General features: G+C 51.3%; 1 protein-coding gene across 10 annotated transcripts in view; it reads right to left on the bottom strand.

Moving 5' to 3' along the window:
• Positions 1-25,117, bottom strand: part of XRCC1 (X-ray repair cross complementing 1) — a 29,530-nt gene that overhangs the window by 2,128 nt on the left and 2,285 nt on the right. For 2 of the 10 annotated variants that reach the window (XR_014060902.1, XR_014060901.1), the window contains exons 3-16: positions 16,419-16,529; positions 9,841-9,999; positions 8,974-9,048; positions 8,772-8,877; positions 8,462-8,571; positions 8,275-8,386; positions 7,805-8,063; positions 7,450-7,566; positions 6,073-6,166; positions 5,797-5,932; positions 5,458-5,512; positions 5,224-5,363; positions 3,981-4,071; positions 3,487-3,562 (exon numbers count right to left, since the gene is read on the bottom strand). Coding sequence is in view for 8 of the 10 variants with exons in the window: in XM_081516000.1 (XP_081372126.1) it covers positions 3,256-3,369; positions 3,487-3,562; positions 3,981-4,071; positions 5,224-5,363; positions 5,458-5,512; positions 5,797-5,932; positions 6,073-6,166; positions 7,450-7,566; positions 7,805-8,063; positions 8,275-8,571; positions 8,772-8,877; positions 8,974-9,048; positions 9,841-9,999; positions 16,419-16,529 (1,830 nt within the window). In the remaining 2 variants the exon portion in view is untranslated. Of the gene's footprint in view, positions 1-3,154; positions 3,370-3,486; positions 3,563-3,980; positions 4,072-5,223; positions 5,364-5,457; positions 5,513-5,796; positions 5,933-6,072; positions 6,167-7,449; positions 7,567-7,804; positions 8,064-8,274; positions 8,572-8,771; positions 8,878-8,973; positions 9,049-9,840; positions 10,000-16,418; positions 16,530-25,117 lie in introns of those variants that run through there. The other 8 variants (XM_081516002.1, XM_081516003.1, XM_081516005.1 and 5 more) reach the window with 8 other exon arrangements.

The raw sequence follows: 25,117 nt of genomic DNA, 5'->3' as shown, positions 1-25,117 counted from the left end.
AAGTGCTAAGTCACTTCAGTTGTGTCTGACTCTTTGCACCCGTATGGACTGTTGCCTGCCTGGCTCCTCTGTCTGTGGGATTCTCCAGGCAAGAATACTGGAGTGGGTTGCCATGCCCTCCTCCAGGGGATCTTCCCAGGGAGCAAACCTGCGTCTCTTACGTCTCCTGCATTGCAGGCTGATTCTTTACCACCTGAGCTACCAGGGAAGCCCATTATGAGTGTATACCTGGCATATACTGTTAGATACAGAGAGTTAGGAAAGGTCTTCTTGAGGAGCTATTATTTGAGCTCGGATCTGAAAGGTGGGGAGAATGGAATGCGAGGTGGTTTGTGGAATCTCCAGCATCAGGCTCCAGACAAATGAAAACCAGGGGCCACAGGATGGCAGGCTGCTCAGCAAGGCCCTGGGGGAGGGACAGCCAAGGGCCAGGGTCTCTCCTCCGAAGCTGGCAGTATGGCCTGTGTCCAAGTTTACCATGGAGCCTGTCTTGGCAGATCTTGGAAGACCACACCGCTATCCGAATCTCAAGGACACAAACTCATTTGGGAGGTGTCCATCTGGTCCAAACTTAGCTTGTCTAGACCAGAGTGCCGACTCCTGGAGAGATGGGATTTGGCCATACCCAAACAAGGGGACAGGGCTTCCCAGGAGGCGCTACTGGTGAAGAACCGGCCTGCCAATTCAGGAGACGCACGATAAGTGGATTTGATCCCTGGGTCGGGAAGATTCCCCTGGAGGAGGGCATGGCAACCCACTCCAGTATTCTTGCCTGCGAATTCCTAGACAGAGGAGCCTGGTGGGCTACAGTCCATGGGATCGCAGAGTCGGACAGGACTCAGCACGCACACGCATCGTGCACCTGATGCTGGCAATTCCACAAACCACCTCGCATTCCATCCTCCCCACCTTTCAGATCTGAGCTCAACCAATAGCTCCTCAAGGCCCAACTCTCAGACAGGAATGGGCATGCATACACACAAGGGGCCACTGTTGAGTCTGGGTGGGTCTGGTTTTCCCGACGTCCCGATGCCCTGCTGCTCCTTGCATGTGTTCCTGCCTTGCTTTTCTTCTGCCTGGGATGGTTCCCCCAGACCCTCCCTTACTTCTCCTGAGTCCCTGCTGATGGGTGAGTGCTCTGAGATGCCTTCCCCATGACCCTGTCACTCTCATCGCTGGATAACCCCACCCGGCCTTTTCTGCTCACACAGGGTTTATCGCCACGCTGCAAGACACTCGCTGTCTCTGCTTCCCAGCAGAATGTCAGCCCCACGAGAGCAGGGACTCATATCTCATTTGGCACACCGGAGCCTGTGTCTTACATGTGGTGGGTGTGGTTGGCAGAGTAATGACCCCCCAAAGATACTCACAGCCTAATCCCTAGAACCTATGGATATATTACATGACAAAGGTGAATTAAGACAGCATAAGGGGGCTTCCCTTATGGCTCAGTGGTAAAGAATCCACCTGCCAATGCAGGAGACACAGGTTCGACCCCTGACCTGGGAAGATCCCACAGGCCTCAGAGCAACTAAGCCTGGGCACCACAACTATTGGGTGCCCAAACTATTGAGGCCCACCCACCCTAGAGCCTGTGCTCAGCAATGAGAGAAGCCACTGCAATGAGAAGCCTGGGCAACTCAACTAGAGAGTAGCTGTTGTTTGCTGCAACAAGAGAAAAGCCCACACAGCAACGAAGACTTGGCACAGTCAAATAAATAAAACATGTAAAAGACAGCATAAGGAATGAAGGTTGCTAACGGGCGGACTTTAAAACCGGGAGATTATCCCAGGTTATCCAGGTGGGCTCAGCGTAATCCCAAGAAGTCAGTGTCACAGTGATGCAGCTCAAGACTCCACCGGCTGTTGCTGGCTTTGCAGATGGAAGGGGCATGGGTCGTGGGCTGGAAGTTGGGAAAGCTAAGGACACAGATTCTCTCCCAGAGCCCCAGGAAGAGCGGAGCCCTGACTGCACCTTGATGATTAGCCCGGTGAGACCCATTTTGGACCCCAAATCTAGAAGGTTATAACCTTTTGTTCCAAGACACTAAGTTTGTGGTCATTTGTTCCCCAGGTCTGATCCTGCTCTTTGCCCTTCGACCCTTTCCCAACCTCCCCAGGATGAAGTCCAAGCTTCTGGGCTCCCGTCCACCGCACTGCAGGGCTGCCCTGTCCTTCTGCTTTCTACAGTGAGGGAAGGCTCTCCATCAGCAATGTCCGGACCAGCAGCCAGTGGGCACTGGAACTGTGGCCAGTGTGACTGAGGAGGTGAATTGTTCATTTCACCGTTGCTAAGTTTTTGTTTTGCTTTTTGCCATACCGAATGGCATACAGGATTTTAGTTCCCTGACCAGGGATCGAACCCGTCTTCCCTGCAGTGGAATCGCACAGTCCTAACCACTGGACCACCAGGGAAGTCCTAAAGGTGGTTGTTGTTGATTTTGTTCAGTATTTTTTTGGCTGTGCTACATGGCATGCGGGATCTCCCTCAACCAGGGATTGAACCCATGCCCCTGCATTGAGAGCACAGAGGCTTAACCACTGGACCACCGGAGAAGTCCCCCATCCCACCCCCACCTTCTACCCTGATTCTCTAACACCCAGGTCAGTTCCCACCTTAAATATGGTGGGAGCCTAAAAGGGGGTCTGGGATTTGTGGAGGGTGATTTAAATGCCCCTTCCCTAGTTCTCCCTCCCAAATGAGGTGATGTCAAACCAGGCTGGGGATGGTTTCACAGCTACTTCTGAGAGCCCTGGAGAAAGGGAGATGTCCTTGGCCCAGGGGAGCTGAGACTTCGAGGGAGGCCACCCCATGAGCATCCCAGCCTGCAGCCCAGGCCCCCCAGAGGGACAACCAAGATACAGGAATGGGCTCCGGGGATCCGAACTGGCTGAGGGGTGATGCTGAGCGTCAAGATTCCAAGTTCCCTGCCACCTGCTGCCAAAGCGGGGAGGCACCAGGGAGAAGTAACAAGGAGCTCCTTCCCAACCAGGCCCCGGACAGAGAGCGCATCGTTCTTCCACAGATCCCAGGACAGGAGTCCTCAGGTGGCCCAAAGACTCGGCCTTCAGAGGGCGAGTGGAACCAAACATGAGACAGAAAGCAGGGAGCCTGCTGAGGGTTCTCAGAGATGCGAGTGGGAAGGGCAGCTGCTCAAAGCCAAGTCTCCTTTATTAAACTCATGTGGGGGTGTGTGTATGCGTGCACATGTGTGTGCATGTGTGTGTATGCATGCATGTGTGTGCACACATATTTCACGCCTGGGGCACTACCCCGTAGAGCTGGTGGGGAAGTAACTTCTGCTTCTCGTTGCAACTGTAGATCCAGCGGGGGCGGACGAACACCAGGGAGGGGTTGTCCGTCAGGGCCTGCAAGGGGTGGGAGGCAGTGGGAAGGGTACAGGCAGGAACATGAGAGCCAGGAGGGGGTGGGGGGATGTGCTAGGGCGGGCTGGGTCTCCCTCTCCCTGCCCCTCCAGGACTCACCTCCTCAAAGCTGGGGTCCCACTCCTGTGCGGTGATCACAAACTGGACCCGCTCACTCATGTAGTCCTCAAGCTCCCTGGTGGGGGAAGCGAAGAGGCGGAGAATCGGCGTCCCCTTTCCTGACGCCCTCCTCCCCAACCATCCTCAGGGGCCGTCCTCTCTCCATCCCCACCCATGTCCCCTGTGGGCCACCTGTGGGTCCCCCACTCTCCGCGTGCCAGGCTCGCCATATCCATGAAACCACCAGCTCCTTCCAGCACCAGTCCTTTCAGAAGGGCGGTGAGGAGCCTCACTTTAGAGACGAGGAAGTGGGGTGAGGGGGTGGGGTGGGTGGGGAGGTTGGGGGTGTGGTGTGGGAAGCTATGCATCCAGGGCCCCAGCACAGTGAGCAGGGCTGGCACAGAGCTCCACGGCCTGTGTTGACCCTCAGGGTACATCCCTCTCCATCCTCCCCACGACCTTCCATCCCCCACCCCCCGACCCTGGAGACTGACCCGTTGAAGGCTGTGACATAGCGGCTGAGTGTCCGCCGCTCATCTCCTGGGAATTCCCCGTAAAGGAAGAAGCGTTTGCCCTGGAAGAAGTCTGCAGGGGAGAGATGGGGTGGGGAGAGCCAACGTGAAGCCCTGGAGTCCCGGGGTGCCAAGCCAGGAGCCACAGGACACTCACAGACAGGACAGGAAGGCCGACGCAGCGGCTGGATGGGGTGAGGAGTGTCTGTGGACACCCTGGCTCAGAAGCCATCTCTGACAAGCAGTGGTTTCAGGCAGGCCTAATGGGGTTTTGTTTTATATTAATGGTAAAAGATTCAATTACTATTAGTGGCAACGTGTTTCTTACACCAGGTCCATCATTTCCTTAACTTGGTCCGGGTTGGAAATTTGGCTGGCCCACACCTTTTAACCAGTGCCTTCTCTGGCCCTGACCTTCAGGGTGGCTCTTTGTTCCAGTTTAACATGATTTTCTGTTAAGTTGCCAAGGTCACGTTTGGGGCTTTGGAGGAGGATCAGAGTATGTTCCTGCCTATCACTTGTGAGGAACCAGGTGGAAATGGCTTTTTCCAGTGGCCACTGACCCTCACCTCCACTCAGAGCCTCTGACTGCCCGGCTCTCCTTTCATTCTCTCTTTTTTTGGCTGCACACCGCGCCACACACAGGATCTTAGTTCCTTGACCAGGGATCAAACCTGAGCCCCCTGCAGGGGAAGCCTGGAGTTTTAACCACTGGACCACCCAGGGAGTCCCTCTTTCATTCTTGACCAGAAGAGGCTCCGACGCCTGCCCCCACGTCTGGGGTGATGAATGGCGAGGCGGGTCCCAACAGAGATCAGTGCATCTGTGTTCCCTGAACCCCACCCACACCGACAAAGCTGAACTCGGGGGTGTAGCCGGGGTACCTGCAGATTCTTAAAGCCCCCAGGTTGGTCCTGAAGCCAAAGGAGTGGGAGGGCCCTGTTGTGAGGGGGTGAGAACCTAAAGGGGGTCTGGCAAGGGGCTGGACTGTGAGGGAGGTGGTCACAGCAGAAGTCAGGATGAGACAGAGAGGGCAGACAGGAAAGGATGCTGACGGGAAGGGAACGGGCCTAAGAGGATATGGAGGTGGCAGAGGGCAGGGAGGAGGGTGACGAGCCTGGGAGACAAGTCAGAGCGGGCAGTGGCCATCCCAGGGGTGCCTGGGGCAAGTCACTTTAGAGAAGTGACAGCGTCAAACCCCACATCGGGAGGGAGGGGTTCCCACCTGGGAGCTCGGGAATTGGCAGATCGGGAGACTCCGGGGGGCCCTCGTGGTCCGTGTTCTCATCTGTGGATCCTGCATACGGGTCCTCACCATTCTCCTCCTGACCAGGGGGCTGCCTTCGTTCCTTATGCTCGGCCACCCTGGGGAGGCCAAGAAGGGTGGGGAGGGAGTGTGCAGACCGGCTCCCCCTCCACCCCAGGCCGGGGCCACCCTGACCATCCAGCCTCACCCTACCTTCTCAGCTCATCCTCGGTGTCCCCAGAGTCTTCTGCCCCGTTGTCCTGTCCTTCTGTGAGTAGACGCTTAGTCAACTCGGGGCCCCTACCTCCCAGTCTCACACCTGAGCACAGATGAGGTGTCCCAACCCCCAACTCAACCGCTCCCTAGATCCAGTTGGGGGTGAGGGGGCAGCCTACCCCAACACCAGATCCACTGTCTGGGATCCAGCCCCATCTCACTGGACCCAGGAGCTCAGACTTTGAACTCCTTCCCCTTTTAGATGAGGGAGTCCAGCCCCTCCTCCCTCAGACCCAGGAGCCCAGGCGCCCAGCCCCTCCTCCCTCAGACTCTGACCTGACTGCTCCGCCTCAGTGTCGTCATTATCTTCCTGGGCCCCTGGTGAGGCTGGTTTGGTCTGTTCTGGGGTTGGGGGTCTCTGGGGTGGGCTAGGTCCTGCTGCCTGAGGGGGCTTGGCTTTGGTCTGGGGGCGCTGAGGAGGGAGGGTGGGTCAGGGAGGAGGGAAGGGGCAATGAGGGTGTGAGTGTGTGCCCGAAGGAGACAGGAGTAGAGAGTTTGGGGTGCCATGTCCTCCCCGACTCCACCCTCCCCCGTGCCGCAGGGGGCATGGACCTTTCGGGGAGCCTTGGGGGCTTCATTCCCACTGCCGCCGCTGTGAGAGCCCCCCTCATCTTCGCTGCTCGAGCCTGACCCAGCCATGAGGTACCTAGGGGAGGTATCGGGCCTCAGACCAACAGCAGACGTGTCCTCCGGGAGAGGTTGGGGGGGGGCTTAAGAAGCAGCAGGCGCTGGCATTTACTATCAATAAATAAATACTCGGTGCAATTGTGGTCTTCCTCCTGGTCTGCCCCATCTCCAAGCTCCAGAAGGGACCTGTGGACCTTCAGCCACCCACACCATAGACAACAGCAATCCCTGGCTTCCCCTCCCTCTGAGGGAAGAAATGTCTCATTTCAGAAACGAAAAAAAAAAAAAATCAGAAATAATTCTCTCCTTCAAGCATCAAAGTCAGTTTTTCATTAGGAGAACGCCTACTGATTAAGGGAAAAATCTCAAAAGCAAATATCCTATGTGCCAGGCACTGTTCCAAACACTTGACAGGTTCAGTCACTGAATCCTGAGGCGGCTGCTAGTTTTAGCCCCATTTTACAGATGAGGAAATGGAGGCCCAGAGAGATGAATCAAGTGGCCCCAAATAACAGGGCTGAGTGCGTACGCAGCAGAAGCAAATGAACTGTTGCTTGTCTGTTGGCAATGCTGCCCTGGTCCACACGTTAAGACCCTTCTGTGCGTGATATGGTTGTTTCCAACCTGGTGACACCCTTTTCGGGTAAGTCACCCTCACTGTAGAACCATGGCTCTTGGGAAACTCAGAAGACTTTAAGTGGCGGGGGCCTTCCCCAGTGGTCCAGGAGCTCAGACTGCTAAAGGAGCCCATCCTCCCAGCAGACACCAGGCTGACCCAGCCTCGGCTCCTCCACCTCTGCTCAGCCTGGCAAATCTCTTCTCCTCCTTGAAGATCCCTGGCTCACTGCAATTCTCCCTGTGGGCCCTCCTCCAAAGTATTTCACAATAAGTCTGGCCCCTCATCAAAGTCAGAGGCTCTCGAAGGCAGGGACCGATGTCTGGGGTCCGGTGGTGGGCAGCCCAGCCTGATACCCAGCAGGGGTTTCAGATGAATGAATGCCAACAGGTCCCAACACTTCGTTCTCCACCCTGAGCCTTTGTGAATGCTGTTTCTCCAGCCTGCAGCCTTTTCCTTTGCTAAGCAGACTTCCCAGAGCCCTCCTGGGACCCCCGGGGACGCCCTCCCTCTCCTCACCGTCTCCCAGCCCTGCCCCTCCTCCTCTGGGAAGTCGGCTGACTCTGAGCTGGCAGGCCGCAGCCTGATTTCTCCCCAGATCCCTGGCGCTGCCCGGCACAGGGATGAGGGGCAGGGTCGGGGTGTACATGTGTGTGTGTAAACCACACGTGTGCAAAGAGCCATACCTCCGCGAGGGCAGCCGCCGCCGCATGCGGTGACAATCCAGCACCCACTCTTTGCGCACAATTCGGCCTCCGAGGCCGAGGACCTGGCTGTACTTGGGGGTGTTGGCAAAGGCACAGCTGGTGGGGAGCAGAATGGAGGGTGTCAGCCGGGGAGCAGAATGGAGGGTGGTCTAAGCGGCAAAGGCGAAGAGACAAGGACATGGGGAGCGAGACAGAGGGGCAGAAGGAAGAAAAGAAAGAGAACAAGAGGCAGAGGATACAGAGAGGTGAAGTGACAGAGAGAGAGCAAGACGGAAGAGATGGAGGAAGATGGAGAAGGGGCAGCGGGGACTGAGGGGAGGGGATGAGGGCCTACATGAGGTGGGTGCTGTCTGGAGTCCAGTCCGGTCGATACTTGGCTCCCAGTTCAAGGGCCTTGTCCCGGAGCTCTGAGCGGAAGGGGTTCTGGAAGCCACTCAACACCACCACCACACCCTGGAGGATCTTCCCCAGCTCCTGCGGGCCTGCGCGGGGGGCCGTGGGCTCAGCGCCTTCTCCTCGGGGCTTCCCTGGTGCCGCCCCTCGTGCTGGGGCAGGGATGGGGGGAGTGGCTGGGGAACGGGCGGGAGCTGGCACTAGGGAAGCCAGAGAGTGGATTCAGTTAGAAAATGTAGGGCTACACCCCCACCTCTCCTCTCTCACACCCAGGAGTCCAGACTCCCAGCCCCTCCTCTCTCAGACCCAGGAGTTCAGACCCCCAGGCCCTCCTACCTCAGACCCAGGATCCCCACCCCTCCACCCTCGGACCCAGACCCTCTGGGGGCACAAGGAATCCAGTGTGCTCACATTTGGGTCTTTTGAGGGCAGGTACTGAGGGCTGAGCTGATGGTTTGCTGGGGGTCTTCTTTTCTTCTTGGTTCAAATCCAGCTTCCTCTTGCCTTTGGGGGACTCTTGAGGCTGAGGGGGTGGGTTGTGCTGAGGCCTCCAGCTCCTCTCCTCCTTTTCCGCCCCCCCAGGGTCTGGTGATCTCACCTTGAAGGTGCTGCCTACTGCCTTGGAGAGCGGGGAGGCTGAGGAGGTGGCACTGGAGGCCTGCAGCGTAGCCGCTGCGTAGCTGGGTCCTGCCGGGTCACTGGTTGCCACTGCAGAGGGAGAAAGTGGATCCAGGCTGAGGGGGCTGGACCCTCAGGCCTTCTGGCTCCTTCCTATCCATGGGTCACACAGTGTTGTTCCCAAGACCCAGCAGTGACCCAGGGGTCCAGGCCCCAGCCCCCACTCCCTCAGACCCAGGATTCAGGCCCCCAGCCTTTACTTGCTCAGGACCCAGGCTTTCCGTCCTCACCTGGGGGTGTCTTGTTGATACGACTGAAGAAGAGAGCCCCGGGCTTCAGGGAACTGGCACTCTCATCCTCCTCCTTCACACGGAACTGGCCAAGCTTGGTCACCTTCTAAGGTCCCACAAGGTCAGCGCAGTGGGAGGGCTGTTGGCAGGTGGGAGTGAAGAGGTGGGGAGAAGGCTCTGGGCAGGGGCAGGCAGAGCTTACCTGGGATGAGGCCTCGGCCTCGTCTTTGTCTGGGGGGCTGTGAAACCGTACAAAACTCAGGCCATAGGGGGCATCCTGGGAGGGGAGGGGTGGGAGTCAGGAGTCTGGCCAAGAACAAAGGCTTGGCCCCCATCCCTTTCGTTTAGAGAAACCCCTTCCTGACTCTTTCCCTCCAACGGAGACACACATCTGGGGAGCTGCCGGGTTGATCATGACAAGGATCATAACCGCACGATGTCACTGAGCCCTAACTTGGGGTCAGGCTCGGCACAAAGCCCTTTACGTGCTCAGCCCTTGAGCCTCAGAGCAACTGGAAAAGGCTGCAGGATGTCTAGGCAAATCCACTCTGCCTGCCAACTTTTTGCCCGTGGAATGGGAAGGAGGGCCATGTGCCACTTCCACGACTCAGAAATGTGCCGGGCTCTTTCCTCCTCTGCTGAGTGGATATGCAGCCATGAGACGGAAGGAACCTGGGACCCAGGATGGCCAGAAAGGTTAAGTCACTAGCCCGAGATCACACAGCTAAGGACTGGAGCAGCCAGGTTTTAAACCAGCGTTCTGACTCCAGATCTCATGATGCTAACTCTGAGGCCCTGCTCTAAGAGGCCTCGTCTTCCACAAGTCAGCAGCTCCCCCTCCCAATTCCCGTGAGATCTTGCAGGTCACCCTTCCCAATCTCCCTCTGGGAAACCAAGATTTCTATGTGCGGAGGATGGAAAGCCAATTTCAGAGAACGCAGGGGCCCAGCCTCCTTGTAATTTCCCGGGTAGACGGACTGTCTGGCCCTCCCAGCCCTCGGGGACTCACTATCAGCCCCTCGCCTCTCTCGTGGCGTGGGACCAAGGACCCCGCTCCCAGCCTGGGTACCTTGCTGTAGGGCTGGCTGCAGACAATTTTGACTCGGTCCCAGCGCTTCTCTGCTGCTGCCCGGACCAGCTTGTCGGGCCCAAAGATACGAACGCGGTTGGAGTTTGAGCCACTGCGACTCTCGGCAGGGGACATGAAAGATGAGGTGACCAGAAGGACCTGGGAAAAGGCAGAGTGGCTAAGGACCAGGCCTGGCTGGTGGCGATAACACCTCCTAGGGACTGGGAGAGCGCAGGGGCCTGAGCAGAGACTAGGGGGTCTCCAGATCCAGCTCTTCCTCAGTGCTCCTCGAGGCTTCTAGACGCTTCTCTTCTTTCTGGGTGTCCTGTCAGTCCTTCCCTGACACAGGCCCCAGAGGGATCCTTCTACTCCCAGATCTAAACCACCCTTCCCTAAATTCTTCCAGAGTCTTCCATATCTGGACACGCGGAGGGCTGCACAGCCTCAGGAACCCTCCCAGATTGGTGGGCTCCCAGCAGAGGATATTCACAATGACCTTTCAGAAACACATGGCTGAGGAAGCAGAAGGGAAGTGTTAGTGCCCAAAGGAAGAGCCCAGAAACCAAAGAGGGAAGGGAGATAAACCCACTATTAACTGACTTGTCTCCGGACTTCCCTGGTGGCCCAGTGGCTAAGACTGCATTCCCAATGCAGGGGGCCTGGGTTCGATCCCTGGTCAGGGAACTGGATCCCACGTACCGTAATGAAGATTGAAGATCTTAGTGTGTCACAACTAAGACCTGGCACAGCCGAATGAATAAATAAATTAATTAAAAAAAAATCTTCGACTGTCTCTCAGTTCAGACCCATCTTTGAAAAACAAAAAAGCAAATAAATAATAAAGGAATATAATGGAAAGAACAAAAATGAAGAAAAAAATTTAAAAAACGTGTTTTTCTTTAAGAAAAAAAAAAATTCCACACTGGTGGCTCAGCTCTGGGATGCTGGGGACATTTCTAATTGCTAGCTACTCCTTGTCAGGCTCCGCCAGCAGGGAGAGCTAGAGAGAGAGGCTGCAAGGCTGGAGAAGGGAGGTGGATTCTTGCATATCAGGTGAGCAGCATCTCAGGTGTGCTTTGCTGCCGCTTGTGCAGCAGTTCTTCCGGGGGGAGGGGGGAAGCTGGGGGTGGGAGGAGGTCATGCAGGTGAATCCAGTTTGCAGCGTCCCAGGACCTGCAGAACTGGCCTCACCGTACATTCTCAGGGTAGACCAGAACTAGCTGGGGATCACTCCCTCCTCAGGACCTGAGTTTCAGCCCCAAGGGTTCACCTCCAAGCTTCAAAACACCCACATTTCAACAATTCCAACCTCTTCCTTTTGTTCCTCCAACCCTAAGGGTGGCGGCTGCTCCCAGCAGTTGCTTCTGTGTCCTACCTGCGTCTTCTGGCCTCTTTAGTTCAATACTTCGTTACTAATTCTTTATATTAATTCTCTCTATTAAACTAACTGGTGTGATTTCAGCCTCCTGGTGGGACCCTGACTGATACAGTGGGTGGCACTGATGTTGGTGTCTGCCTTGTTACCAACTTCAGGTGGCACAGAGCGTGATTGAATCAAAGGGTTCTACGTGGTAGGAATACTTTGGCCACCTGACAGAAAGAGTCAACTCAGTGGAAAAGACCCCGATGCTGGGAAAGACTGAGGGTAGGTGGAGAAGTGGGTGACAGAGGGTGAGATGGTTGGATGGCATCACCGATTCAATGGACATGAGTTTGAGCAATCTCTGGGAGACAGTGAAGAACAGGGAAGCCTGGCGTGCTGCAGTCCATAGGGTCAAAAAGAGTCAGACGGGATTTAGTGACTGAACAACAACGTGATGTGAGCAGGCAGAACAGGGAGTTCAAAGCGTGAGCTCCAACTCAGGAAGAAAGGCATCTCAGGAGACACCCCTGTGCAGAGAGCTGGACCTTCCTTCCATGAGTAAATTAGGGAGAAATGTGTCTTGTGGGCAGGGTCAGTGGGAGCCCTTAGCTCTGGCCAGAGCTCTCTCCCAGCAGAGAAAAGATGAAAAATTCTCTCTGCAGACTCCTATCCCCAGATGGGTTTCCCTGGTAGCTTTGACGGTAAAGAATCTGCCTGCAATGCAGGAGGCCTGGGTTCGATCCCCAGGTCGGGAAGATGCCCTGGAGAATAGAATGGCAACCCACTACAGTATTCTTGCCTTTTGGAGCAAAAGTCCACACTAGTTATCAGAGTGGGAAAACCCATGTTGAAAATGTAAGTGGTCCCATGTATGTAGTATCACCTGGTGCTGGCTGGGGCAAATCCTCTTTGGAGGAATGTACTTCAAACCAGGCCCTCATAGAACTTTCACCTATATATTACCCAAGAGTGGAATTAACACACACACATACCTCACTAGGCATCAGGAAATAGGCTGCTATGATTTAAGGTCAGCAAAAACCACAAACTGCAGACTCAGACACACAAAGATTGCATATATTGATTGGGAAAAACTGGAAACAGTGACAGACTTTATTTTCTTCGGCTCCAAAATCACTGTGGATGGTGACTGAAGCCATAAAATTAAGACACTTGCTCCTTGGAAGAAAAGCTATGACAAACCTACACATCATGTTCAAAAGCAGAGACACATCACTTTGCTGACAAAGGTCTGTATAGTGAAAGCTATGGTTTTTCCAGTAGTCATTAATGGATGTGAGCGCTGGACCAAAAAGAAGGCACTCAGCCAAAGAATTGATGCTTTCAAATTGTGGTGCTAGAGAAGACTCCTGAGTGACCCTTGGACAGCAAGGAAATCAAACCAGTCAATCCTAAAGGAAAGCAAACCTGACTACTCACTGGAAGGACTGAGTCTGAAGCTGAAGCTCCAATACTTTGGCCACCTGATGGGAAGAGACAACTCATTGGAAGAGACCCTGATGCTGGGAAAGATTGAGGGCAAGAGGAGAAGGAGGTGACAGAGGATGAGGAGGTTGGATGGCATCACCTACTCAATGGACATGAGTTTGAGCAAACTCTGGGAGACAGTGAAGGACAGGGAAGCCTGGTGTGCTGCAGTCCATGGGGTTGCAAAGAGTTGGACAGGGCTTAGCGACTGAACAACAACAAACTGATATTATCAAACACACAACATAAAAGTAAGTGTGCAACTGCCCTGGTGGTCCAGTGGTTAAGAATCTACCTGCCAGTGCAGGGGTCATGGTCTCGATCCCAGGTCTGGGAAGATTCACACATCCCAGGGCAACTGAGCTCCAGGAGCACAACTGCTGAGCCCATGCAACACAAGTAGGGTAAACCCCGCTTGGTGTGACTAGACAAAGCCCACGCACAGAGATGAAGACACGGTGCAGCCAAAACTGATACATAAATTACAAAATTGAAAAAAACAACCTCAAGTGAATGGGAGACCACTGACATAAGGGTTTCCAGACTCTGCAACCATAAAGCCCTGAGCTGACCATTCCACTTTTCTAGGTAGATAAGAGGTTTATAATAAAGATCCACATGCCAGATTAGATACAGTTTTAGCCAAAAATGCATTGACTCTTCTCATAATTAAAAAGTGGAATTTTGATCTGAATCTGTTTGCCAAGAAGAAGAGAGAATTTTTTTTTTTTTTTGCCCCAAAGTTGGTTGATTTTATGTAAAATTTTAATCAAGGAGGCCATTAGACTGGGTGACTCTAAAGCCTTAGGTAGCTTCAGTAAATCAATCAAAATTTAAGCAAGAGTTGATGAACTGAAATCTAAGAAAATGAAATCAACTAATCATGCACAGCCAAGTCCCTCGATTTTCCCAAGTAAGAAAATCGTTCAAGCTCCAGGGAGGTGGGGCGGACTGGGACACTGGGACTAACATACACATATTCCTGAGACCATGTATAGCAGAGATGGCTAATGAGAACCTCAGTGCTCCGTGGTGACCTAAATGGGAAGGAAATCCGAGAATGAGGGGATATGTGTATACATGTAGCTGATTCACTTTGCTATAGAGTGGAAACTAAACTAACACAACATTGTAAAGCAACTATACTCCAAAAAAACACTAGTTAAACAAAAGTTCAAACTCTAGTCCATTAAATAATTGCTCTGCTTTCCTGCTTTCTCTCTATAAACCTCTGTCCTAGCCCACCCACAAAGCACCTCTAATCATTTTTTAGTTTTGGCTACCTGATTCAAGTTGCCTGCTTAAATAAACTCTTTAAAACATAACGTGCCATCAGTTTGCCTTTTTGCAACTTATAAAATCTTTCTTTTATTATTATTCTTTTTGGTCACACTGCAAAGCCTGTGGGATTTTAGTTCCCCAACCAGAGATAGATTGAATCTGGGCCCCTGGCAATGGGAGTGGCGTCGTAACCACTGGACTGCCATGTGTGCGTGCTAGCTAAGTCACTTCAGTCATGTCCGACTCTTCGCGATCCTGTGGACCGTAGCCCTCCAGGCTCCTCTGTCCATGGGAATCTCCAGGCAAGAATACTGGAGTGGGTTTCCATGCCCTCCTACCCTACCACTGGACCACCAGGGAATCCCCTAGAACCTTTAGAATAAGAATGTGTGTTCAAGGAAAACCTCATTGGTTGGAATGTACCTTGTATGATGGAAAAAGTACTTGATAAAATTCAACACACATATTCATTTAAAAGACTGGCAGGACCTCACTGGTGGTCCAGTGACAAGGACTCCACACTTCCAATGCAAGGAGCCCGGGTTTGATCCCTGCTCAAGGAACTAGATCCTGCATGCCGCATATGACCACAACTAAGACCTGGCCCCGCGAAATAAATAAAGACTGGCAATATCAAGTATAAATAAGGGTGTAGACCTCATATACTGCTGAAGGGAATGTAAAATGGAATAAACCACTTCGGAAAACTATCCATTTCTAATAAGGTTAAAACAGAGATCTACCTGAAGACCCTTTAGGTATTTACCCCAAAGAGATCTCTATACAGAGGCTTGTACAAGAAGGTTCACAGCAGCTGTGTTCATAATAGTCAAAAAGTGGCAGGGAGTTCCCTGATGTTCTAGTGTTGAGAGGACTTTGCACTTTCACTCCTCCGCACTTTGCACTCCTGCGGTCTGGGTTCAACCCCGGCTTGGAGAACTAAGATCCTGAAAGCCGCGAGGTGTGGACAAAAACCACCACCAAAAAGTGGCAACAGTCCAGATGCTCGTCAACAAGAGAATGGATGAACAAGTTGAGATCTGCGCTTCCAGTGAAACTTCTCAGCAATAAGGTGGAACAGACTGCTGACATACACACAATATGTTAGAACCTCAAAAAACAGTATAGAGTAAAAGAAGCCAGCCACACACACAAAAGTACCTGAAAACCTCATACTGTAACACCATTTGTATGAAATTCTAGGAAAGGCAAAACTAGTCTGTAGTGACGGAAAAGAGGTAGTGGTGGCCTGAGCTGAGGGTGGGAGGAGTGACCCCAAAGTGACATGAGGGAGCTTTCAGGTAGGCCAGCGATGCTCTATGTCATTTTTTTTTTTTGGCCACACTCCAAAGTATGTGGGGCCTTAGTTCCCCGACCAGGGATCGAACCCAGGACTTCTGCATTGGAAGGCAGAGTCTGAATCACTGGAACACCAGGAAGTCCAGTGTTCTACGTATTGATCTGGGGGATGGTTACCCAGGTATGTACGTCTGTCAGAACGACGACCTGTGCATTTTATTATACACAAAATATACCTCAATTAAAAACAATTTTTCACTGTGAGGAAAAAACCATTCCTTGTAGAAAACAGATTCGTTCACTTAAAATTATAAACTCTCTTTTTCACAATATGTGTATTTTTCCCCAAAACATTTGGCTGACTCATCAGCTGGCTCACTATGATCTTCCCAGTCCTGCTCGAATTTATTCAGCTGGTTTAAAAAAAAAAGGATTGGGCCAACATTTAAAATATCTGTAATAGAGCAAAAGACTCGTACACGTTTGTCAGGAATCAAGTAGCTCACAGAGGCGCCCGGAGCTATTTGGAATGTCAATTTGCCGGGACATTTTGGAGAAGTTCTGGGACCAGATAAAAGCAGTTTCGCTCTCAAGCAGGGAAAGGGAAAGTGAAAGTGTTAGTCACTCAGTTCTGTCCAACTCTCTGCGACCCTATGGACTGTAACCCGCCAGGCTCCTCTGTCCATGGGATTCTCCAGGCAAGAATACTGGAGTGGGTTGCCATTCCCTTCTCCAGGGGATCTTCCTGACCCAGGGATTGAACCTGGGTCTCCTGCATTGCAGGCCGATTCTTTACCACTGAGCCCCCTGGGAAGCCCAAGAATACTGGAGTGGGTTGCCATGCCCTCCTCCAGGGGATCTTCCCGATCCAGGGATTGAACCTGGGTCCCCTGCATTGCAGGCAGATTCTTCATCAGCTGAGCTACTAAGATACCCGACTTGTAAACCACACAGGTGCCTTTGGTTCTTTCTGCAACTGTGATGCCGTTTCGGCACACAGCTTATCACCTGGGTCAGCTCTTTATCTCTTTGTGCCCTGGGCTCCTCTGAAGGGCTGAGGTGGCCCAGGGTCTGGGAAACCCTGGGGCGACAATGGGGGCATCTGGGGCAGGGATCAGCGGGGTGCCCACCTCAAGGCCCAGCTTACCTCATAGTCCTGCTCCCCGGCGCCTCCGGCCGAGCTGCCAACCAGCACCTCCACGAAGGCCGAGCCATCATTCCCGATGTCCACGCTGTGGATCTGTTCCTCCTTCTCCAACTGCAGGAGAGGCAAGGCCCAGGTCAGTGCCGCTCTGCCCCGCCCCCTACCTGGCTTCCCTGTGGGACCTCGGAAGACAGACGACCCCCATCTGGGCCACCTCGTCTCCTTGCCAAGTCAACTCGGTGACAGTGGGGGCAGGGCTGCAGGCTGCCACCGTGTCCCCTGCACACAGCACAGGATGTGGAGTCACAGTTGGAAAATAGACACTGCCTACGCCCCGGCACCCACGTTCCCAGCTCCACTAGACTCTGCCTGACCGGCTTCTAACCCGGCACCACAGAGCTCTCCTTGGCAGCACTATGCAGACAAAGGGCACCCCAGTTGCCCCTGCCCACAATCACACAGGATCCCATGGATGCTCCGAGGGTAGGGGCCTGGTCTGGTTTTGCTCACCACGAACTCCGGATTTGAGTCCCATCTCTGCCACACCCTAGCTATAGGGCCTTGTCAGCTCAGCTCTTGGAGTCTCAGTTTCCTCATCTGTAAAGTGGGGATGATCACCCTATGTAGGATTATGCACATAAATACCACGTTCACAGGGCATGGCATGTAGCAGGCACCCTGTGGCTACCAGTCAGGAAGTGTTATTAGTCACTGCTCGATGATTATTTGTTGAAAGAAGGAAACAGCTGGATTTCGCTGGTGGCTCGGGGGATATGAGTCTGCCTGTCAGTGCAGGGGACAGGGGTTTGACCCCTGGTCCAGGAAGATTCCACATGCCACAGAGCAACTAAGTCCACGAGCCAAAACTATTGAGCCTGTGCTCTAGAGCCCTTGAGCTGCAACTACTAAGCCCACGTGCCATAACTACTGAAGCCTGTGTCACATGCTTCACAACAACAGAAGCCACTGAAATGAGAAGCCCACACACTGCGACTAGGGAGTAGCCTCTGCTCAATTCAACTAGAGGAAGCCCATGCAAAAGCAATGAAGACCCGGCACAGCCAAAAATAAGAGCTGACTGTAGGAAGTCTTCCCCCAAAGTTTCTGCCAGTCCTGTCTGATATAAACGCATAGAAAGTCATGTGGGGGTGGAAGGCAGCTACAGGGGCTGACGCAATCTCCTACTTTCCATTTTGGGGCTTTTATTTTTATTATTTATTTATTTGGCTACCTCGGGTCTCAGTTGCGACACTCGGGATCTGCGTTGCAGGATCCGTCATTTGGGTGATGGAGCTTGGTTGCTCTAAGGCACATGGGATCTTAGTTCCCTGACTAGGGATCAAACCTGTATCCCCTGCATTGCAAGATGGATTCTTAACCACTGGACCACCTGGAAAGTTTCCGGGGCTGTTTATTTGGCTCACAGAATGACAAGTGACTATGACCTCCAAAGGTTCCTAGTCTGCCACCCCACACAGCCAGGAACATCCAATGGCCTGATCTGCAATGTCACCTCCCAGTCGGGAGGTGGCCTGGAGACACTGCTGGCACACTGCTACAGACAGGAACCTCCCTACAGCGGAGGAAGGAGCATGGGCTTGTGGGGAGGCCAGCCTGAGTTCAAATCTAGCCCTGCCACTGCCAAGCTGTGCAGCCCTGGGTGACATAAAACCTCTCTGAGCCGCAGTTTCCTCGTGAGTGAAGGGGGGGCTCCCCACTTCTGAAAGGAGTTGACGTGACACAGAATGCTAACCATCGCAAAGCACAGCCACTGCGGCGGCACCTAAGTGTAAACGGTGTGGCAGACCTGCAATAACAGTAAGACCCGCCGACACCTCTGGAAGCCAGGAACTATTTTTATCTCCATTTCACAGGCGAGCCATTGAGACAGGAAGCAGCTGTGTAACTTCCCAGAGGTCACGAGGCTGGGCTAGAGCCAGTGTCAGCTGGGCTGCGTGCCTTCTAAACGTTCTGGGGGAGAATCATTTCCTCGTCCTGTCTCCAGCTTCTAGAGCCCCTTTGCCCTCCTTGGCGGTGGCCCCTTCGTCCGGCTCCAGAGCCAGCAGTGGCATCGCTCCAGCCTCTGCTTCCATCTCCACAGCTCCTCTGACTGGTTCTCCTGTCTCCCTCCTTCCCTGATAAGGACCCTTGTGATGACACTGCCTCCCTCTAAATCATCCAGGCCCATCTCCCCACCTCGATATCCTTACACGGACTTCCCTGGTGGTCCAGTGGCTAAGACTCTGCCCTCCCAATGCAGAGGGTTTGGGTTTGAACCCTGGTCGGGGAACTGGATCCCACAAGCTGCAGCTAAGAGTTCACATGCTACAGCTAAAAGATCCCGCATGCCCCAATTAAGACTCAGTGCTGCCAAATAAATAAATATTTTTTAAAAATCCTCACCAAGTCCCTTTCTCCATGTAAAGGACACATGTACAGGTTCTGGGGATGCAGATTCGGACAACTTTCGTGTGTGTGTGTGCATTCAGTTGGCCAGTCATGTCCAACTCTTTGTGACCCCACGGACTGTAGCCCACTGGGCTCCTCTGTCCATGCGATGTCCTAGGCAAGAATACTGGAGTGGGTTGCCCTTTCCTTCTCCAGGGAATCTTCCCAACCCAGGGATTAAACCTGGGTTTCCAGCAGCAGCCAGATTCTTTACCACTGAGTCACCAGCGAAGACTGTGACACCTTTAGGAGGCCGTTATTTTGTCTACCACGCTGAGCAAAGCTCTTCCTGGGCCAGGCTTCACTGAATCCTCACAACCACATTGGGAGGAAGGGTCAGTTAACTCCCTCAGCTTTACAGATGGGGAAACTGAGATGCAGACAGGAAAATCAATGGCTCACATGTCACACACAGGTAATGACTGGCAGGGAAATTCAGACTCAACTGCCTGACTACAAGCCAACAGTGCTTTCCAACTCCACAATTTCAATCCTTGTGGTAAAACCTCAACATCTTGGGACTTCCCTGGCGGTCCAGGGGTTAGGACTCCTAGCTTCCACTGCAGGGGGCCTGGGTTCAATCCCTGGTCAGGGAACTAAGATCCCACAGCCACATGGCACATCCAAAAAAACAAAAACAAGACTCAACACCTCTGCCTCTCCCACATTAAAAGCATGGGACCCTCCATCCAGTAGGACATATACCTTTGTATTTTAATGACTAATTCTTATTTCACATATGACTACTTCTACTTTAAACACACACAGATGCTCCCTTGTCTTTCTTTCTTACGACAAACAAAAACTTTCTGATTAAAAAAATATGGAAACAACCCAAATGTCCATATGAATGGATATATATTGTATGATTCCCTACAATGGAACAGTGAAAATGAAAGTATTAGTCACTCAGTCAGGTCCCACTCTTTGTGACCCCCATGGACTGTAACCCGCCAGGCTCCTTCATTCATGGAATTCTCCAGGCAAAAATACTGGAATGGGTTGCTATTCCCTTGCCCAGGGGATCGTCTTGACCTAGGGAACGAACCCTGGTCTCCTGCACTGCAGGTAGATTCTTCACCATCTGAGCTAATGAAGCAGTGTTCTGCTATAAACAGGAATGAAGGTCTGATGCAAGGTACAACATGGAGGAAACCCGAAAACTATGTGAAAGGAGCCAGACACAAAAGGTGGCATATTGCATGATCTTATTTATATGAAATGTTCAAGATAGACAAATTCGGCGAGACAGAAAGTACATCAGTGGTACATATACACAGCAGTATAAAGTAGATAAGCAAAAAGGACCTACTGTCTAGCACAGAGAATGACACTCAATATTTTGTAATAACCTATAAGGGAAGAGAATCTGAAAAAGAATATATATATACATACATGTATAAATAAATGAATCGCTGTGCTATACACCTGAAACTAATATGACACTGTAAATCAACTCTACTTCAATTTTTTTAAAAAATCAGAGAAAGAAATTTAAACTAAAATAATCATATAGTTTTTTAAATGTAGGATATAAATATTAGGATTTAAATATTAAAGAGGTTACTATCAAGTGTTGATTTAAATATACAGCAGCAACGTTAAATGCAGATTAATTCAATAAATTCATTTGAGAAATAAAAAAATTAACGATTGAATTCCATGTTTTTTGCTTTTTTAAAAATGTACATCAGCAGTTGCTAAGGGTAACTGTGGGAAGAGGGTAATAGGGAATAACCACTTAATGGTTCTGGGTTTTTTTTTGCGGGGGGTGATGAAAATGTTCTGGATTAGATGGTGTAATGAATGGTGCTGCTGCTGCTGCTGCTAAGTCGCTTAACTGTGTGAATATACTAAATCCCCTGAATTACATACTTTCAATGGTTAAAATCATGAACTTATGTTACATGAATTTTATCTCAAGAAGAAGAGAGTGTTCGGTAAGTATCAGCTGTTAGGAAAAAGGCTTAAGCACAAGCTGACTCATCTGAGGCCCAGGTCTGTGTGCACCTGTCTCAGGAAGACAGGATTCATGACAGTGGAATAAGTGAGACATGGAGGGTCTGCAAACACTGAGACATCTTGTTAAAAACCTGTTCCAAGATAAATATCATATGATATTGTTTCTATGCGAAATCTAAAAAAAAAAATTATACAAAAGAACTTATCTACAAAACAGAAACAGACACACAGACTTAAGAGAACAAATTTATGGTTATCAGGGCAAACGTAGAGGCGGGGAGGGACAGATAAGGAGCTTAGGACTGACATGTACACACAGCTATATTTAAAATCGATAACCAACAAGAACCTACTGTACAACACGGGGAACTCTACTCAGTACTCTGTGAGAACCTGAGTGGGAAAAATTTTTGAAAAAGCATAGATACATGTATATGTAGAGCTGAATGACCTTGCTGTACATTTGAAATTAACACAACATTGTTAATCAATTCTAACTCTACTTCAACATAAAAAAAAATTAAAGGGACTTCCCTGGTGATCCAGTGGTTAAGACTCTGAGCTTCCAATGCTAGAGGCACAGGTTTGATCCCTGGTTGGGGAACTAAGATCCCGCATGCTGCCCATTGTGTCCAAAAAATTAGAAAATCAAATTAAAATTTTAAAAAAAGGTTCCACATCCATGAAAGGCAATGTTATGCACCATTCAAAAGAATAAGGTAGAACTTGATGCTATTACAATGGACCTCTAAGATATGGTTTCTTGGAAAAAGCAAGGGTGATGACCATGTACATATTAAGTACTTTAAAAAAGGGGGTTCGGGTGAATATATATGCTTGTATGTGTACAGAGTGACCTGGGGAACCACATGAGAAGCTGCTCACAGTGACTGCCACAGGAAGGAAGACCTGGGTAGCAGGAATGGGGGGGATGGGGTAGGAGGGGGCTGAAGCAGGTGGCTGGTGATGAGGACTTCCTTTTCAGTGTATACCCTCCCTTTTGCGCTTTTCTGAGTTATGGACCACATGCAAATTACACCCATTTGAAAAGTAAAGTTAATAAAACCATAGTGCCTCTCTCGAACAATGGAATACTATGCAGAAATGAGAATGAACCCTCTAGGGCCACACCCAGCAAGAAGGATGACACTAACAAATGAAACTAACACACAATGCCGGCAAAGAACAGACCAGCCAAAGGTGAAAGTACCAAAAGTGCTACATATACCACATGATTGCATTTATATACAGTTCAAAACCAGGCAATCAAAGCTGTTAAAAATCGGGGTCACGGTTACCCTTGTGCGGGGGGCAGTGACAGGAAGGAGCACAAGGATACATGGGTGGGGGAGGCATGTTCTGTTCCTTCATCTGGTGCAGAGGATGTGGGTTGTGCTTGTGTTAACTCACCCGACTGTGAGTTTTGCTGTACACATCCGTCATGTCAAAAGAAGGTAAAAAGTATAAAACACCACGATGGCAAAAAGGGTGATGAGAAAACACTGAATTACAGAAATGGAGCATGTTCACTTTGCTACTGAACATCTCTTCTAAGAATGTACCTCCAGCAGGAGACTGGAGCTGCACCTTTGGCCCAGGAGCAGTTAGCCAAGAGGCTGGAACTGGGAGCCTGGGAGCAGGTGATGGGTTGACGACATAGCCTCTCTTGGCCACTGCACACAAAAAAGGCGGGTGGGGGTGTCAAGAGCTGAACCCCAGATGGTAACAGACAGATGCTGGGAGATATTATTTGAGGGAAAAAGTACAGAGGAGAAGAAAAACTTGCAGATCAGTCTACATGTCCTGAAGTTTCCACTTAGCACTTGCTTGAAAAGAACCAAGATTGGATTCAATGAGTTTGAAGTCTCCTTGTATACCACAGCTGCTGGCCCTGCTAAGTCACTTCAGTCAAGTCCCACTCTTTGCAACCCTGTAGTGTGCAGCCCGCCAGGATGCTCAATCCATGGGATTCTCCAGGCAAGTATCCTGGAGTGGATTGCCATGCACTCCTCCAGGGGATCTTCCTGACCCAGGGATTGAACCAGAGTCTCCTTTGTCTCCTGCACTGGCAGGCCGCTTATTTACCACTGGTGCCACCTGGAAAGCCCCACCCTGTATACTGGCAGCTGCCAAATGCCATCGGATTGTCGGAAGGGTCTCAAATCTGAAATCAACTGACAACCGAGGTTGCACTGCTGCCTCTCCATGCACTTCCCCCCTGCGCTTTCTTCTCAGCTGGGAACCCTACAGAGGATTATGCAAGAACCTAACTCAAGAGTCTGTGTTCCTCTGCTCTGAAGCCTGCCCAGCTCCCACCTCACGCAGAGTAAAAGCTTAAATCCTTACAGGGGCTTTCAGGGCCCTCTACCCCCACTCCGTCAGCTCCTGCCCCCTCCTCTGTCAACTCCGCTCACCCACACTGGCCTCTGTGCCGTCCCTCCAGCCCGGCAGGCAGCCACCCGCCAGGCAAGACACCAGCCCGCCAGGCACCAGCCTGCCTTGGAGTCTGTTTCTGTCCCAGACATTCTCAAAGCTCACTCTCCTTGAATGTCAGCTTCTCAGGAGGCGTCCCATGACTCCCTATTCAGGTAAAACAACTTCTTGGGATTTTCCTGGTGGTCCAGGGGCTGAGACTCCACACTCCCAACGCAGGGGACCCAAGTTCCATTCCTGGTCAGGGAACTAGATCCCATATCCCACATCCCACAACTAAAGGATACTGCCTGCCACTGCTAAGACCCAACTCAGTCAAATAATAAACATTTTTTTAAAAAATGTCAAAAAAACCCTTGCCACTGCCTCCTCTCCCACTGGAGGCATTCCTCATTCCTCCTGACTGTTTAATTTCCTCCCCAGCACTCGTCATCTCACATACATTTGACTTACTGATCTGTCAGTCTTTCCTTGCCAATATAAAATCTCCACAGGTCTGATTTATGTTTGTCTTGTGATGTCTGTGGTACTATGTACCTACAACAGTGCTGGGCCTACAGAAGGTGCGACATGAATGAAGGAACAAATGAATCCATCCACCCTCAAGTCTCCAGGGCCTGTCTCTGTGCTGACAGCTCCTACAGCTCTGTCTCTGGCTCCAGGTCCCATCCCTAGCTGTCCCTTGGATACCACTCCTTGTATGTCCCAAAGTCACAGCAAACCTGGACATCCCAACCAGTGGATGACCTTCTCAGGCTGCCCCCCTGCTCTAGGTTCTGCATTTTGGTGACAGTTGCCACGTCCCCCTCGGCCTCCCAGGCCGGAGAAGCCTGAGCCTCGTCCGGCTCCTCTGGCTCTCTCACTCCCCACTTCCTGTCTCTTCTTGCTCCCACTCCAACAGCAGTGCAGAATTAAACAGGATGTTCCTGATCATAAAAGAGCCCAGCAGGATCATCCAGGAATACACACGTGAATCCCCTCCTTTACACAAACACCTGCGTGGTGACAGGGCACTTTTGCAAACATTATGTCACTGGATTTTCACGGTAACCCTGGGCTCGGATGACATTATCTTCCATGGACAGATGAGAAAACAGCTTCTGAGAAAGGAAACCATTTGCCTGAGGTCACAGGGAGAGTAAGAGGGAAAGATGGGGACTTGAATTCCACCTGAGATTAACTTGTCAGCCACCTGCATCTCGCTCTCAGTTTAAAATACTGGCTCTAGGCAAATTGTATAATCTCTCTGGGCCTAGTTTCTTCATCATACAAAGGGATAATAATAGATTTGAGGTCATGGGATTTTTATGAGGATTCAATTAACTAACCCATATGAGGCATTTAGAATGGTGACTGGCAGATTTTTTTGGGGGGAGGGTGAGGGGCATTTTTCCAAGTTAGGCATTGAACCTGGGCCTCTTGGCATGGAGTGGAATCCTAACCACTGGACCACCATGGTATTCCCAAACAGTTGTAACTGTGAATAAATTGTTAGCTCTCATTATTCTGACTGTACTACGTTAGGGAACTATGAGATATTTAAAGTCTAAAAATAATTCACAAAATCTTGTGAGTTTGTGTATAATTCCTGGGAGGAGAAGTCTCAGCTTCTCTCTAATTTGCAAAAAGGTCTATGAACCAAAACATTTTCAGAGCCACTGGGTAAGACAGACAATAATACATTTAACACAATCTGGTAGGCCTTGCCCCCAGCATCCCTCCCCAAACATCCCTTCATTGGAGGAAGCAATGTGGCCAAAATCAAGAAGTTGAGGACTTCCCTGGTGGTCCAGTGGTTAGGAATCCATGCCTCCAACGGGGCAGGGGGCTGGGCGGCAGGTTCAATCCCTGGCTGAGGA

This window comes from Giraffa tippelskirchi, chromosome 7 (assembly GCF_054371585.1).
Source record: "Giraffa tippelskirchi isolate mGirTip1 chromosome 7, T2T-mGirTip1v1.2.pri, whole genome shotgun sequence".
Lineage (NCBI taxonomy): Eukaryota > Metazoa > Chordata > Mammalia > Artiodactyla > Giraffidae > Giraffa > Giraffa tippelskirchi.
This window is presented reverse-complemented; position numbering and strand designations above follow the sequence as displayed.